We start from the raw sequence: 17,374 nt of genomic DNA, 5'->3' as shown, positions 1-17,374 counted from the left end.
AGAAATGGGACGGAGTAGAAGCATCCCCAGGAAGCAGGTGGGAAGGAACAACACAAAGTTTTCCACCTCAAATGAAACTTGGATTTGAAATGTTAAACATCCTTCTGGTTATTATCCACAAGACAGAGTGAAATGAAATTTCCTAAGAATATAAATAAATGGAACAAACTTTGAAACTCTGGTTTATAGTTGCTCCGGGCACCTCATTTTCCCTCCACCTGAAGGAAGTTTATTTCTCGACTGGAATTCAGTTTTTTCTCAGCAGCAACAACAAAAACAGTGAAAAAGACATAGTAGCTTTAAAGGTGGCTCTTTTCAGAGTCCGCTTCCTTTTTCAATCTGGAATTTAAACTGACACATTTGTCTTCACCACTGTTTTCTCTGGAAGGTTTAGAATGATCCCTCAATAAGCCATTTGTCAGTATAAACATAGTCCAGGCAGGAAAGTGCCTTCACCCTTGTTCCCCTTTGAGAATGTTGATCCTGCCATACTGTTTTATACCTCTGCACCTTTACTTATGTTGTTGCCTCTGCCTGAAGTATCTTCCCTTCATGCAGAGACTACTCAGATTCCACTCCTCTTATAAGATGCAACTCCTCTGAGTCAGAACTGATGTCATCTACTTCCTATTGTGGTTTGCGTGAGAACCAGCCGAGGACGTGTCCATCTCCTGCAGAGGACTGTGAGCCCTGCAGGGACAGACGATGCCTGTTCAGCCCTGTGTCCCTGCTGACCCGGTGTCTAGTCGGTGGTGGTGTTAGGTGTCCATCTCTGCCTCCACTCCCACGATCACCACCCTGTTCCCTTCAGTCAAGTGAGTGCTATCCAGTGAGCCAACTGTGTGCTATGGGGAAAAAAGTTGTGGTAGGTTGAGTAATGGTCCCCCAAAAAGGCCCACATCCTTGTTCCTGGAATCTGTGAATGTTGCCTTATATGGAAAAAGGGATTTTACAGATGTGATTGAGTTAAAGATCTTGAGAAGAGGAGATTATCCTGGATTATCTGCGTGGTCCTGACGTAATCACAGGGCCCTCATAGGAGAGAGGTAGGAGATCACAGAGGAGCAAGCAACGTGAGGATGAGAGCCAAGGCAGCAAAGGCAATGTGGGGGGCCATGAGTCAAGGACTAAAGATGGCCTCTAGAAGCTGGAAATGCCAAGGATTTCCCTTAGAGCCTCCAGGAAAGAACACACCTTGCAGATACCTAACATACACATGAACAGAGCATGGTCCCAGCCTTCCAGGAGCTCATTTTCTTTTACTCAAGGGAGTCAACAATGCCAGTGGTCGGAGGTGAGAGGTAATGAAGGTCTACACCAAGGCAGAAACACTAGGGACAAGGATGAGTGGCAACTGAGGGACCTACCTGCATTGAAATGGACAGGAGGGGCAGGAAGCCGGACGCAGAGGGCGGGGAGTGTAGGCTCTGGCTTCTGTGCTCTTTCACTGACCGCCTCTGCCTTGATTTCAGCATCTCACCAGCCCACCCACCTCATCTGAGTATCTTTCCTTCAAAATGATCTTTATCCCTTTAAAAAGCCCAGCTCATTCCAATTTAGGCTGGGAAAAAGGAAGCTGATTAGACTGATTCCCACTGAGATGAAAACAACTGATAGTGCCTTTAATCTCCCCAGGCATGTGAGCATTTACAACAAGACATTACCTAACTCAAAGGGCTCCGTCTCTGACTGGTGGTTCTCTAAACCATATCACTAAGGCAAGAACTCCATGGCGGGCGGATCTATTGGTTAAGAATGTTTTTTGGGTTCTGAACACCTTTCTTGCACACCACCAGCTGACCACAGAAAGTTCTTGTGTCATCTCTGGCCTCTCTCCTGGAAGCTCTTCCAGGTCCAGTCCCTGACCCGTTTGTTCTTTTGCCCCCTGAGGACTGAGCCTGGGGCTACCTGTGTGGCCAGCACATTCAGTTACCTGATGTTATCAATTGTTTTCTAGCTGCTTCTCAGGCGAATGCTTGTCTGCTCCACTAGAGGGCAAGTTAGGAAGGGACCGTGTTGTGCGATGGAATGAGATAGGCTTCAGTTTGAACCGGCTTTGCCAAGTACCAGCATTCTGGTCTTGGGCGCATCACTTTAGTTCTATATTCTCATCTCATTAGTAATTTCTGCCTCCTAGGGCTGTTGTCAGAGACGCATGACTTAACATTTGTACAAGGCCTGGCGGGAGGCAGGTTCTCAGTAAATGAGAGCCATCATTCCAGCACTTTGTGGCTCCCTCAGCAGCCAACAGGGCTGAACGCACAATGCTGACAAGGAGCAGCACTTTACAGCTTGCCGTCTGCGAACTGTGGAATCATTCAGTAGAGTGGCATGTCCTCCACAGACCCAGACAGCACAGGGCTTTTTGTTTGTCCATTTTGTTTCAAAGATTCTGAAGTGGAAATTAAGGAGTGTTTCTAGCAGTGTACCAAATTGGCTTTTAAAAAAATCACATATTCACCGAAGTTTGGGGATTGGGGAAGACCTCAGAGGTCATCAAGTACAGACAATTTACCCAGTGCAACACATTCCTGGAAGGTGGTACGCAGTACAATGCACTTCAATATGCCCACACCCTAATCCCTGGAACCTGTAAATAAATATGTTACCTTCTCTGCAAAATGACTTTGCAGGCGTGGTTAGGTTAAGGACCTTAAGATGAGGACAGTATCCTGCATTACACAAGCATGCCCGATCTAATCACATAGGTCCTTAAAAGTGGAAAACCTTCCCCAGCCCTGGTAAGGAGACATGATTTTGGAAGTATAGTCAGAGAGACGCAATGTTGCTAGCTTTGAAGATGGATAGGGAGAGGAAGGGGCCACGAGCCAAGGAATGTGGGTGGCTTCTAGAAGCTGGAAGAGGCAAGGAAACGGATTCCTCCCTAGAGCCTCCAGAAAAAAATGTAATGTTTCTGGCCTCTTGATTTTAGTGGGACCTGTGTGGGATTTCTAACTTATAGAACTGTAAGATAATAGATTTGTGTTGTTTTAAGCCATTAATCTTGTACTAATTTGATATGGCAGCAATAGGAAACTAACACAAGGGGCAACAAACACAAGCCCAGAGGCCAGCACGGTCATGTCAATAATTGAAGCGGCTTTTACTTGTCTATAATAAACATACTCAGTAACTTCTCTTATCTTCTGCAGCATGTTACAGTCCTTCGCTGCTATTCTGATCACCTTCCTAAACGTACTTCTGTGTAGAAGCTGCCATCTTACATGGAGCTCTGGGAACAAATACAACACTCCGTCCGTGGCTCCACCCCTGAAGAGTGCAGTGTGGACCCTGTGATCTCTAGGCCCTGCTTCTGTCCCTACAGCCTAAGATGAAGCATTTTTTGCAGTCAATTAATGCTTCGATTCACTCTTAAGCCAGGTTTACCTCATTCAGTCAACTTTCAAAATGTAATTGTGGGGCAGTAAGTAGGCATATATGAAATGTCATATGGCCCCCCCCAAAACCCAGGCCTTACACAGTTTCATCATTGGTGGAAACAGGGTCATTTTCCAGATTTATAACTATCCTGAAAAGCGGATGGAAACTAGAAGGCTGGATGGCTATCACTATAATTATAGCCGTTTACTATGACCTTTTTTTTTTCTTTTTGGCTTTGTTTTTAGGTTATTTGCTTTTTATAATTACTAAAGAAATGTAAAATTTAGAAAGTTTGCTGCATTCCCACCCCAGATATATTTATCAACAGATAAGAATCTTAAAACTAGCATTTTTATGCATCTAACCAAAGAAAATAAATAATTGTGTGTATATAAGAGAAGTTTTGTTTTGTTTTTTTAAACGAAGCCCGTAGGGGTATATGGGACCCTTCAAACATTCATTCTCAGCTTTCTCAACTTCCATATCCGTGGCATGACTCAGAAACCACACTCTGAGCAAAAAGGCTGAAACACGGTAAGATTTCCAACAACCAAGGAAAGGGGAACCATAGTTAACACTTGTGGAAGGTTTACTAGTTCTAGACAGTGCACTAGCTCCTTTAATTCTCATAAGGACCCTATGTGGTATGTACTATTATCATCATAGCCCCCACTTTACAGATGAGGAAACTGAGGCACAGAGAGGTTTGATAGCTTATCCATGGTCATGAACTTAGCATGTGGTAAGGCTGGGATTTGAACCAAAGCAATCTGTCAGCAAAAAAAAAAAGAAAAAAGCTATATGCTTAACCACCTTCCAACACTGCTTTTCAGATGAGAGGTTAATTGACTTTGCTACACTGCATCTATTAAAGCAGGAAAACAAACTAGCAGATTTAATTTTTTTCTAAATATAAGGATTGAAACAAAGCGGCTTTATGAAAAATTCAATGAATCAAGACACACTATTCCCATAATAATTTTAAAAGACTTTTTTCTGATTTAAAAAGTAAAAAAACATGTTCACTATTGAAATTTTGGGCAATATAAAAAGTATAATGAGGAAAATAAAATCACGTGGTTTCACTTAGCTGCTTCTATGTGCCAAGTCGATGTTTCTCAAAGTGAGATCCAGAAGCCAAGGATAACGGAATAACCTGGAGCACATCTTAAACATGTAGATTTCCATCCCGGAATCTTTGAAGGACAGTACCTTAGAATCCTAACATGCAGCCGCACTTCACAGCTTGCAGCCCTGCAAACTGTAGAACCCATTCAGTAGAATCACATGTTCTTCATGGACTCAGACACTGTAGGACCTATGCAAATACTCATTTGAAAACTTTTATTAGATGTTCATTTTGTCTCAAGGAGTCCGAAATGGAATTTAAAGAGTATTTCTAACAGCACACTAAATTTGACTAACATTTGTTTAATGTTAAAATTAAATTTTAAAAGTAAAAATTAGACTTTTAGTCATTCTTATGTCCAATAAAGTTTGAGAATTGCTGCCCAAGGCTTAGCAAGAGAGTTCCAGAATTCTTGGATCCAGAAATCAAAACTCGTACTGTCCCCAGAGAACACCCCTTCCCTTCGAAAACCAGATTGTCTTTAGGGGCAGTTAAAAAAGGGGAACTGAGGAAACCAAGCTCCATTTGGAAGGCAAGCTTAGGATGGGAGAAAACAGGACCTTTGCAGATTACTTAAAGGGTATATCCTGGCCTCCAGGTACAGGCTCTGTGTCTAGGTCAGCTAGCACTTTAATGTAGCCTCAGAGGGCTCCAAGCAGGGTTTATGTCCTCAGCTCTGAGCCTGATTCAGAGACCTGCATTTAGCTTTGCTTCTTCAGAAAGCAAAATGGCTCCTCTCCATTAATACCAGGCCCATGTTCTAGCTATTAGCCAAACAAAGGATTTTCCAAATATGGAACCAAAAAAAGCATGTGCGCTTTGAAGGCCACAATAAAGCTCAAATAGCTAAAACTTATTAAAAAGAAAGCCAACAATCGATGCCAAAAGCGTGAGTCCTTAACAGAACAGCAAGACAAAAGCCAGAAAGAGGAACAAAAATATGCATTGTAGGGGAGGGGCCGGTAGGGAGGTGTAGATTTATATGGAAGAGCTGACATCATTGTTTCCCAATAATACTCAGCATGCAGGAAACAGATGGGAAAGAAGTGGTGGAAGGGGCTACTTATGGTAACAGGGCATGCTCTCGGTTTAAAATCCTGCCATTTGGAACCTACATGTTTTACTTTGAAAAACTAAGGATGGGAACTCAATTGCCAAAAGTTTTATTAAAGTCTAACTAAATCCTACTGAACTTATCATCTTAGACGTGCATGGCGAAATGGAGCTCTACATATCAGACCCTGCTTCACTGCCAGCACAGTGTGGCTGGTTGGATCCAGAGCAGACAAAGCCATGGAAGAGGAATTTAAGGTCGGACAGACATAAATGGAGTCCTGCTTCTCCCACTTCCTGGCTGGGTGACTTTAGGCAAGTTGATTAACCTCTCTGAGTTGGTCCTCATTTATAAAATGAGGACAAAACAGAACTTTCCACATACACACAATGAAAAGAGGTCAAGGTTGGGCATTTATGCCCTACATCTAGATTTAATCAAAAAGTGTAATTAGGGTGTCAGCATCATTTTTAAAAGAAACAGCCACGACCAGCCAAACCAATGGCTAATCTTGTTATCATCAGCTGCTCTGCCCTCCTGAGGGTAGGTTCACTCCTCTGCCACTGAACAGGCTTCTGTCACCCCAGCCAGGGTCTCCTTCTCTCCCCCATCCTGGTCACTATAAGTCACTCTCAGCTACCTTTCCCAGAGTTTAAGCCTCTTCTCCCTCCAGGCCACAGGAGGGTGTGACCAGTTCCAAGTGTCAGGCAAAACCACGTGGTTTCCTGCCTCTAGACACCAACCACCCCATCTTCCCACAGCTCCGTCATAACTCACAGTCAGATGATGTTTGCTTTATCCTTTTATTGATTTTCCCCCTGCCACAAACAGCCCACTCTGTCTGCTAGTTCCCTTTCACTTGGCTGCCTCACATGCGCACGTCCCCTGCTTGTGTGTCCTCTACAGCCCTCGTGCCATTATTCTTGCACTTCTTTTAGTCATTTTCCATCTTATGAATCCTCTAGGCCGAGAGCAACTTGAGAGCAATGTCTAGCATGCTGGAGTCCCATTAAATACTTGTTGCATTGAGTTAAAAGCCCCACGCGAATATAGTTTCTGATTAAAAACATGAAAAGAGCCAGGAAAAGAAGTTTGCAGAATCACACAAATTAGCTTAATTGCTTTCACAAAGGCTATAGATTTATTTATGGTTTGCTAGAATCCTAGTTTATGTCAAGCTATTTGCTAGTGTTTGTAACAGTGAGAGCTGGTATATGTTGCTTTTCGGAGGGAGGAGGAGCGACATTCACCCCTCTCTCTCCAGGGGTGGTGGGAAGGGGGCCTGCCAAAGGCATTCTGGGCCAGCATCAGGCCATGGGCGTGGTACCAGGGCCTGGTATGCATCAGCCAAGCTTGGACTAGAACAAAGAGTGCCTGAGACTCGATCCCAGAAACTCAGTTGGTTCTGGGGCCCTGCCAAGAATGTGGTTCATACCAAGGAGTGACTGGTGAGGCACTAGCAAAAGGCAGCATTTCTGGGGAGTTCTGTGCAAAGCCTGGATTGGTTTCTATCCAGGAGCAGCTATTTACCCCCGTGGGGACCGTTAAACAATCAAATTCTTGATAATCCAGCACATCAGCAATGTCTCTTGTCCTCAGCTTCCAGAGGGCTCTAACACTGGTTTTCTGAAGGAGGAAATAGACTGAATCAATCAACTGCTGTGTTTCCACCATGGGACTCACCCTGAGAGAGGCCCAGTGAGCTGCCGCATACGACCTGCCTCCAGCAGAACTTACCATCGCATGCATACACACAGCCAGTTAGAGAAAAGAACAGCAGGTAGAATGGAGACCAAATTGGGTGCCTCTGACCCTAAGGCAGTGGGTGCTCCAAGGGAAGAGGATTGTGGCTACAGGGGGAAGGGAGGGACTTGGGAGGAAAAGGTGGGGTCTGGTTGGACTTGAAAGCTGGTAGGTGGCCAGCATGGTGGCTAACACTTGTAATCCTAGCACTCTGGGAGGCTGAGGTGGGAGGATCACTTAAACTCTGGAGTTTGAGACCAGTCTGAGCAAGAGGGACACCCCATTTCTACAAAATATAGAAAACTTATCAGGGCGTGGTGGCACACACCTGTAGTACCAACTACCCGGGAGGCTGAAGCAAGAGGACCACTTGAGCCCAAGAGTTTGCAGTTGCAGTGAACTATGATTGTTACCAAAAATTCAGCACCTGTCCCCAAGGCCACAATAGAAGGAAGAGGACAAGTGGTTTGAGGAGAAGGAAAGAGGAGTTTATTAATTTGCTGGCAAATGAGGAGGTTGGCAGATTCAGTCTCAAAGTACCAATGTGTTGCTTTTGAGCAGAGTTTTTAAGGGTTCTAATCAATCCCATAATCCCATCTCTGTCTAAGACAATCTTGTGTCCTCCACCTGGATAATTCCCTTGACCCACCTCCTGTGGCACAATGGACATTCTCCTGCTCTTCTCGAACATTGGCCAGAGGCACAGATGTAGGATTTAGTTCTCAAAAAGGGTGAAGGGGTTTTGAAAAGACAGAAAATATTTTTATCCCTTTTCAGGCCATTTTCTCTGTTACACAACGATGCCACTGTACTCTAGCCAGGGTGACAAAGTGAGACTGTCTCCAAAAAGAAAAAATAAAGCTGGTAGCTTTTAGGTGTGTACAGAAAGCTTCTGGCAGAGGGTAAAGTGCTAAGCAAATGTCAGTTGTTAAATTATGACTCTTAATAGTCTAGGATGATGGGAAAACAAACAAAGGGAGAAAAACCATTTTCATAGGTTTTTTTGGGGGGGCAAAACTGTAACGTTAATGCCAAATTATAAAATATGCTATTCTGGGAGATGTGATTTGTGCCTAAGACTGTTGTCTTAAAACTCAGACAGATGTGCATTTAAATCCTGCCTTGATCATTTCTATAATCTCAGCAAATGATTTAACCTCTTGGACCTCAGTTTTCTCCTCTGTAAAATGGAGACAAAAATGCCCAATTCTTAAAGATGTTGAAAATATTACTTTGTAAGCATAAAGTGACTGGCACATACTAAGCTATCAACACAGGTAACAGCTCTTATGACCAATAGTAAGAGCTAAATATAACAAGTTCTGATTTGGGACTTCATTTCTGGATCCTTTCTCTCCTTCCAGGAGATCTCCTCTTCCTCCTCCTCCCTTCAATCATCCAGCAGCCTGATGTTGGCATCTATCAGAATTTGCTCTTAGGAAAAAAATCTATTGCTAGTATATATTCTCTGAACTGCAGTCAGCCTGTTTGCTCCCAGGGGTTCTTTGTTTTAAGCCTTAGTTAAAACTATATCCTGGGGGGAAGATTAGAGGGATAGGGTGCTATCCAGACTCCTGAAGTTCCAGCAGGCTGTGGCCCTGCCTCAATTAGTACCTGAGGCCAGCCCTTTGAGGTAGGAACACCAAGATCAGCTCGACTTAAGTGCGCCAGTTGTGTTTGGACACAGAGAGAAATAGCTCAGAGAACTGGATGGGAGATGCACCCATAAGCAAAAAGAAAATTAACTGGAAGGGTGAGAATAAGTGGGAAAATGCCACATTGGCTTAAATACATGGCAAGTAATGTGTGGGGGAAAAATTAGCTCCGAGTTCCTGGGACTCAAGACTAGTCTGGAGGAGCCACTAGAAGGGGGTGGCATCCTGGGGCCCAGAGGCCAGGGTGGGCAGGCAGCACAGCCCGAGCAGTCTGTTCTGGAGAGAGTGAGCCACAGGCAGCTCCAACCAGAAAAGCCTATTACTACTTCGTTTCAGAATAGTTAGCTACAATATCTAATGGCATAGGAGGTGAGTGGGATGACAGTTCTCATGCCTGGAGTCCCAGAACTTTCACTCCATGCCCTTCTTCCACCCACCACTGCAGAGCCATGCAGGCAGCCACAACAAAAGGAAACCTTTCTGCAGGGAGGTGATTCCCAGGAACAAACAGTCCCAGCAAGGGCTTCAGGACTGTCTTGATCAATCAACTTGTGAAATTCAGAATGTGTTCCTCCTCACCCCTTACCACAGAAAAGGCTCCCAGCTAGCCCACGGATGCATAATGGATCGGGGGAGGGGGGATGAAAGGAATGCATCCAAAGCTATAGCTCTAACGGCATTGGAGAGCTTGTCCACCACTTAGCTACAGCATCATCTATGGGAAAATGTGTTCCTAGTTTTAACATAGTTCTCCGTCCCAGCATAGGAGCAGCCTCCAGCACCCTCCTCCAGCAGATGGTTCTTTGGGCTCCAGGGTAGGGCTCCAGGTAGCCCACAGGGGAGTGGGCTTCTTTAGCAGCGCCAGTGCCTGGGCCTCCTGAGGCTGGAAGGCATCTGCTCGGCTGCCAGTGGGGGAGGACAGGCGAGGAGGAAGGGTGAGGCTGTCCCTGCGGTCAAGGGGCTCTTGGCAGAGGTCTACAGAGTGGGCAGGAAGGAGGTACAAGTAGCTGTTTCTATTCTCTGTGTGGGCTGTCTTAGCCAGACTATACAGAGTAAAGTTACAGCTCAGCCATGAGTTAGTTATCCAGTCAGTTAGCTCCAGGTTTACAGCCTCACTTCTCTCCTTTCAGTTCTTCCTGTTTTTCACCCTGGGAGCCCCGATGCAGGGATGCTCCTCGAAACTCAAGCCCGTGAGGTTGCTGTTGTACCCCCACAAGCCCCCCACCTAGGGCGTGACTTCTCCTTCAGTTCCCGTGCGTCCGGCAGTGGCCGGCTGTGTCTTTCCCGGTCTTGTGAGGCCCCTTCAGTTTCAGGCTGACACTTTGCACCCGCAACATTGTGCGTGACGATCCACGCCACAGTGAGTCCAGGAAACCCCTGCGTGAACTGGCCTCTCCACTCAGTGGGGCAAGCAGTCTGCTCCCTGTTCCTTTTAGGGATTGAGTCACACATCTCACCATACATTCACTCATTTCATTGGAGGCTCATTCATTCTGTCACGTTTGGTAAGTTGATATGTGAGGGTGAATTCAGAGTTTCATAATAACAGCTATGCTTATAGTTTACCATGTGCATGCCTCTGCTAAGTGGTTAACTCATATTCACTCATTTATTTTCTTGTCAATCCTATTATTTCCATTTCATGAGTGAGGAAACTAAAGCCTAGAGAGGGTAAGTAACTTGCTCCAGGGTCACTCAGCTGGGAACAAGCAAAGTTGGGATTCTATTCCAGACAGTAAGGTTCCAGAACTCTTAAATGGAGCCCCCAGCAGAGACACCTGGCTTGGGAGGATCAAGGAAGGTTTCCAGAACCTCAAAGCTGAGACCCAAAGGACGAGGAATTCGCGGGGGAAGGTGTGATAAGATGTGCCAGGCAAGATGCTAGGAAGGAAACAACTAAGCCAAAGAGAAAGGCCCCTGCCTTCATTCTCCATTCAAGGTTAAATTTTATCTTGAACAGAAAAATATTTACCTTCATTGTTAAGACTTTGCTCCTGTTTATGTTTGAATATCTCATGTATTTAATTGGAGATCAAAGCTTTCACATTTTCTCCTTCAACTTTCCCTTCAGCTATGAGGGGTAACTTCAAAGCTTAATTGGTCCATTGGCTTCTCAGAATTTGTTCACATCCCTTAGACTGTAAGTTGCCTGAGTCTGGAGCCCATCTGTCTCTCCTTTCCATAGTACATAGCACAATGCCTTAATAAATACTAGTCAAATAAATGAATAAACAAAGTGAGAGAATCATTTAGCTTCAGAAATGTAGAACAGCTACATCTAAAAGTTCCCATTGGCTGGGCATGGTGGTTCATGCCTATAATCCCAGCATTTTGGCAGGCTGAGGCGGGAGGATCATTTGAGACCAGGTGTTCGAGACCAGCCTGGGCAATGCATTGAGACATTGATCTCTACCAAAAAAAAAAAAAAAAAAAATTAGCCAGGCGTGGTAGTCCCAGCTACTTGGGAGGCTAATAGGAGCATCACTTGAGCCCAGGAGTTTGAGGTTGCCCTGTCTTAAATAAATGAATAAATATATAAATAAATGAAAGTTCCCATTGCCTTATCCTTGTCCTTTGAAATATTGGGGCTTACTCTCATCAAGCTAAAAATTATATTTGTAATGGGCATTTATTTATTTTTTATGAATTTTCTGTTATCCCTTAAATCAAATATACACATTAGATATTAATATAAATGTTATATATATATATATATATATATATATATATATATACACACACACATTTTTTTCAGCCTAGTAAGAACTAGGAAAAAATTTCCAGGAAAAAAAAGGCAGACTTATCGAATATTCAGAGGGTGCATTCTGAATAGCCAAGCCTGCTTATCCAGGGGAAAATGGTCTGTAACCCATGCACTGTAGGCAATGGTTCTCCACCCTGCCTACATATCAAAATCATCTAGGAGAGATTCTGATTTCATTGGTCTGAGAGGGGACCCAAGCATCAGTATATTTTTTTCCTGAACAATCTCCAGGAGGTTCTAATGTGTGGCCATCATGGGAGCCACTGGGGCAAAGGAACATCACTTTTTACTAGGGAATGGGCAAGTGAACAGAAAGATTGCTCAGAAGGTGAGAAAGTCCTCAGCCTTTAGAGTAGGGCCAAAACAGAGGAAGAAGATAGTTTTTCCTATGATACTCTCATACTTGTCCCTTGGCTCCTGGCCCCAGCAGCTCCAAGCTCTGCTGGAAGACCCAGAAGGCTTGGCTCACAGGACAGAGGTAGGAAATGACCATGGACACGCGCATGGGCAGCTCAGGGCTTCCCCTAAACCTCCCAACCACAGGTGACAACGTGAATGTGGTTTTTATCACACAGCTGCAAGCAAGGGCCTTCATATTCAGTGGTTAAGAAGAAGAAAAAGAAAGCTATACTATTTTCAGCATCTGCAGAAAGGAAAGGATGATCTTCTCCCTCTGTTCCAGACAGGAAGAGAAAGTTTGCTGGTTCCCAGGGGAGAGCTGGAGGTTGGGGGCAGCAGCCACAGTGTCAGAAAGAAAGTGAAAGAGGCTCTGGCCAAGTCTGCCAGAAGCCACTTCATGCCATTCGTGGGTGTTCTTACCAGGCTGGAGAAAAGTGGTCAAAGAAGGAGAAACTGTCCCTTCATATCAGGCCTCTGTGCAGCTGATCAGAGTAGATTCTGACATTGGCATCTATGTGATGCCCGCACAGATTATACAGATGGGTGTGTGTGTGTGTTTCTAAGGAAAAGTGTTTCTTTTTTCATCAGCTTCCCAAAGATTAAGGATGACAACTGGCCCTGAGCAATGTCCACTGTAAGCCGAACACCTATTTGTAACCCACACACCTTGCCTTGTCAGATTTGTCCAGCTGAGCCTCGGCACACTACAGAAGCACATGACGTTTGTTCTTTGTGCTCAGCCTCTGCCTGCCCAGAGCTGCCCCTCAGGAGTGTAGCTTTCCCATGTTCAGATGACCTGAGCACAGCTAATTTATCACCAGCTTTGCCCTCCACTACAGCTCAGGACTTTCCTTCCCTGTCCAAGCACGAAGGCTCTCTTTGCTTCCCTGTATCTCTGTTCTTCCCTTCTGCCCTTGTGCTCCCAGACCTGAATCTATTTTTCCCTGTCTCAACCCAGGTTCTATGACCTCTAAAGATCAGCAAACACGATGTCAGTCTTGAGAGGCCTTCTCCAGCCTCCTGGCTCCCAGTTTCCACACGGACTTGTCATCCTTAGCATTCTGGGGTGATCTTCCAAGGTGAATGGCAAAGGGGCAGTGCCCAGCTCAGCTTTTCCTCCTGGGAGCAGTGTCCAGGCCTTGTCTATTAACCAACACATGTTTCAGAAAGCCCATGAGGAAGCTACATTATTTTAGATAAAATCATTAGCACTGACTTTGTTTATTGATGCTACACCATAACAAAAATAGGAAAACAAACTCTCTAACTAGTTTTAGCTGTGGGAAAAAAGATCCTAATTACTCTTATAAGTAATAGTAATAAGCTGCTTACTATGCATGTCTAATTTTCATGTACCGCAATAACGGTGTGTGGATCATTGGGTGGGTCAGTTGCCTTTCATTTCAATACTGAACTCTATTCAGGTATGTTCAGTCTTAAAAGTTTGCTGATCCTGTAGTAGGGCTGTCTGCTTTCAATTTAAAGGAAAAAATTCATTAGAAGAGAATGTTGGCTTAAACATGGAAGCCAGGGAGGAGAGAGGAGCCTAACAGGCCAGGAAGGGCCCTCTGTATCCTTCAGGGTCAACTGTATGACCTTGGGCAGGTCAGTCTGCTTTACTGGACTTCCTTTCCTCCTTTCTAGCGTGAGGAGCTCTGGCTGCTTATTTTCCACTTTTTCTTTAGGCAGTAGTCCCCTTCCTTTTTTTTTTTTTTTCCTAAATGAAACATATGCAGAACCCCAAAATATAAAGTAGGTGAAAGAACTGCTTAAGGCTACCTTTGAAGAATCTTCACAGAACCCTGGGGTTCCAGCTTACCCTGTGATCTGAGTTTGTAAGAATGGGGGCAGGGCTGGCAAGCACACCTACCCACACCACAGCTTTGGAGGGACGGCCCAGAATACACCCCATGGTGCAAGGTGGCATCCTAGGAGCAATCTTAGTGACCCAAAAGCTAACCCAAAGGCCCCTGGATCAGCAGATGAAGAGGAACATTTCATTCTAAACTTCTGATGGTAGTGGTGAAGATACATACTTGGAGTTCTCTCACATTCAAACACGCTCAATCCAAATGATTTTATTTCAAATCCACCTCTCCAGATCGTCAGTGAGGATTCAATGAATGGACTCAGTTATGCTTTGATTTCAAAAGAGGCATTTTGAAACCTGTGGTTCCCTAGGCTCTAAAATACTAAGCCATTTGTCCTAATGACACAGCAGACTGAACTCTAGAATACCACAGGAATATCACACCACTGCAAATTACTAGGTGGTGCTGAGTCTTCAAAAAAAGGAAGTGAAACAAAAGCATTGCACTGTTTTTGAGATGCCTATTTGATATGGACTAATCAAAGAGTTTTTGAGATTATTTTCCTGGAGACAGCGTTATTCTGCGCAGTTGCACAGCACTTAAGTCGTCGTGTCCCCCCCCCCCCCCATATATCTACGTATAAACACAGGGGCCGGGCCATATAGTGGGCTATTTTCTCTCTCACTGAAGCTTCTAAAGACAAGGCCTTTTTGTCATGGCAAATGCAGGGCCAGTCAACCTTACAAAAGGAGTCATTTAATGCTCAATTTTCAAACTTTCTTATGATTAAAAACTTCTAAGCTCAAATGCTGTTATTGTATTTCAGATTGTTTTCTTTCTGCCTTCCCCAACAAATGTTTAAATTGTCTCTACTCTGCCAGATTCTTTTTTTTTTTCTTTCAATCTGTCCTTGAAAACAGAGAAGTTCTCCTTTGCTCTTACTTACCCTAAACTATTTTAAAACCGGGGCCCTCTGACCTTTTTTACAACACCCTCTTGTCTGACACACCAAATGTGAGTCTGAAAGCCAAGAGGAGGTAAAGGATCCGGGGGCGTTGAGGAAAGGGGCAGGGGCAGGGGAGGTGCTATATATTTGGCATCAGCTCAGAAATTCAGAAAATGTTTGTGCAACCACCCGGTTAGGACCCCCCTCCCCAACTGCCTTCCAGCATAGTAATAAAAAAAGATGTGAGCGAATGAAACTGGAGAGCCCCAGGAGGGACAGCTAAGGCGGTCATAATTATGTGCCCAGCGAAGCCCACGATCACCATCCCACACGTCCACCCCTCATCCCTCCCTTCCGACATCCAAAGTTTAGGGTCAGGACCTCGCGGCTTCCACCTCACCCCCGGGGGTGGCGGGTTACACTTGCAGCAGCACCGCCCACGAACGGCTCGTGCGAGACTGACCCAAGGACGGACACAGACACAGCCTGTGCACGTCGGGAGGGCAGAGCCGCGCACCTTAAGAGTCGTATGCGTTCTTGAAAAAGAAAAAAAGAAGTACACTGAGCGCACAGGCCTGGAATACATTAGCTTGTGAAATGAATCTAACACAGCCCAAGAGAGTCCATCTTTCCCTCAGACAAAAAGAAGGGGGAAGGCGAAGCGTGCACATTACCATCCTGTCCCGAGCTTTCCAGATACTCCGTCAGGTCACAGCCAAACGCACCGGCGGCTCCCTTTCGTTTCAGCTTCTGCTTGGCACCCTTGTTCTTCATGAGTTAGTCCCAGAGAGGCTGCCCCTCCGTGTCGCCCTCCCCTCTGCTTGGCACCGCGCGTAGGATGGTCTCCCGGCTCAGATCACTGGCTGCCCCGGGCTCTGGGGGGCCGCCCCGGCGAGCCGAGGAACTCGGGCGGGGCCCGCGGGGAGCGAGCCGGGCGCGGCGGGCGCGGGCCGGGGCGCGGCGGGGAGCGGCGGCGCCAGCGGAGCCGAAGTCCCCGCGCTCCTCGGGGCGCCGTGCCGCAGGCCGTGCAGAGCTGGCGGCGCGGCCGGCTCGCTGGGAGTGTCACTTCCTCTCTCGAAGTCCCGGGGACTTGCACGGGCTCCTGCGGCGTCCTCGGGTGTTTCCCTCCGCTCCAGGCAGGGCGAGCGCCCCCTCCGCCTCCTCGCAGCCGGGAGGACGCGAGCGCGGGGCGGGACGGCGCGGGGCAGCGGGGCTGCGGAGGGTGCTGTGCCCGGGGCCGGGTCCTGCCTCAGACGGCTTCGGGGAAGCGAAGAGCCAGCATCCTGTCGCTCTCGCCCGCCCTCGCGCTCTCCTTTTTTCCTGTCTTACAAATCCTAGGATCATCCAGCTCAGGAAGCGCTGGAAGGAAGTTAGCGCGGGAGGGGGCGGAGGGTGGAAACTTTTGGCAGCTCTGCGCTTGTGTGTGCGGAGCCGGAGGAAGTAGGCGGGTGGGTGAGGAGCGCGGCGGGGGAGAGATCGCGCCCGCCCGGGAGCCGGCCCGCGCCCGAGAGCCGGCCCGCAGCCCGCAGGGCGCCGCGCGCTCCCAGGGTCCCGCGCCGCCCGCCGCCGCTCCCTGCCGCGCCCGCCCCCGGGCCCGGGCCGGCGCGGTGGCGGGTCTCGGCCGCGGGCGCTGGATGCGGCTCGCAAACGCTTCTGCCCGGTTTTAGCCCATTGTCATCGTGTCTTTGGCACTTTCTATTTCGGTGCCCGCCTTCCTCCTGCACAGACACTTAGAGCCATGACAGAAACAAAGACGGGACTCCGGCGGGGGTTCTGCGCGGGCCACTCCCATCCTCCCCGCCAGTCCGCGTACCCCGAGCCCCGCTCTCTGCCTCCCACGCCGAGGTGAGGATGCCCGCGGGCGGAGCGAGGCTGCAGCCTTGCAACCGCTGCCCAGGAAATCAGATTTCTGGTCACAGATTCAAGTTCTCGTTCTCTCTCTCTCTCTCTCTCTCTCTCTCTCTCTCTCTCTCTCTCTCTCTCAAGCATTACTGCAAAGTTTGCTAAATGGAAGTGCTTTTGGAGGGGAGAAAGCCAGGATTTAAGGTGCCTATGCATATTCTAGCATAAAGTGGAGAAAGCAGTCTCCCTGGTTGTTTCATAATTTGTCTCAAGTTGTTTCAGGAGGGCATGTTTTTTCTTCTCCAGTTAGATTTGAAATTCCTTGACTTCTGTGTACTCAGCACGCAGTAAGCACTCAAATTCTTGCGATTTAACCATTTGAGGATTAGATGAAACTTCCTGTATAAATTCAAACCCATATATAGGCTTGAAGGGTAGGGGCATTCATACAGCTCAGATGGTTGACAAAACTTTTATGGGTAGCATTTGAGTTACTGAATCCCCTTATACTCACTTATCTCCCTATGTGTCACCTTAACAGTTTATGGACTTTGACCTTTGGACTTTACTCTGTCAGAGGTCTCAGCTTGATCACCAACCTGCCAAATCTGGCCTATAGATGTGTTTGGTTTGGCACACACCATACTCTA

At 46.7% G+C, this 17,374-nt stretch overlaps 1 protein-coding gene across 1 annotated transcript in view; it reads right to left on the bottom strand.

Annotated features, from left to right (window-relative positions):
- The window catches only part of ARHGAP31 (Rho GTPase activating protein 31), a 129,195-nt gene extending 112,879 nt beyond the window's left edge, over nucleotides 1-16,316 (bottom strand). Inside the window, exon 1 of the mRNA XM_012780586.3 lies at nucleotides 15,557-16,316. Within this exon, the coding sequence (XP_012636040.2) occupies nucleotides 15,557-15,656 (100 nt within the window). The 5' untranslated portion in view covers nucleotides 15,657-16,316. The remainder of the gene's footprint in view (nucleotides 1-15,556) is intronic.
- Between the last annotated feature and the right edge of the window lie 1,058 nt (nucleotides 16,317-17,374).

This window comes from Microcebus murinus, chromosome 1 (genome assembly GCF_040939455.1).
Source record: "Microcebus murinus isolate Inina chromosome 1, M.murinus_Inina_mat1.0, whole genome shotgun sequence".
In the NCBI taxonomy this organism is placed as follows: Eukaryota; Metazoa; Chordata; class Mammalia; order Primates; family Cheirogaleidae; genus Microcebus; species Microcebus murinus.
The sequence above is the reverse complement of the archived record's forward strand: the minus strand, read 5'-3'. Positions and strand labels throughout refer to the sequence as shown.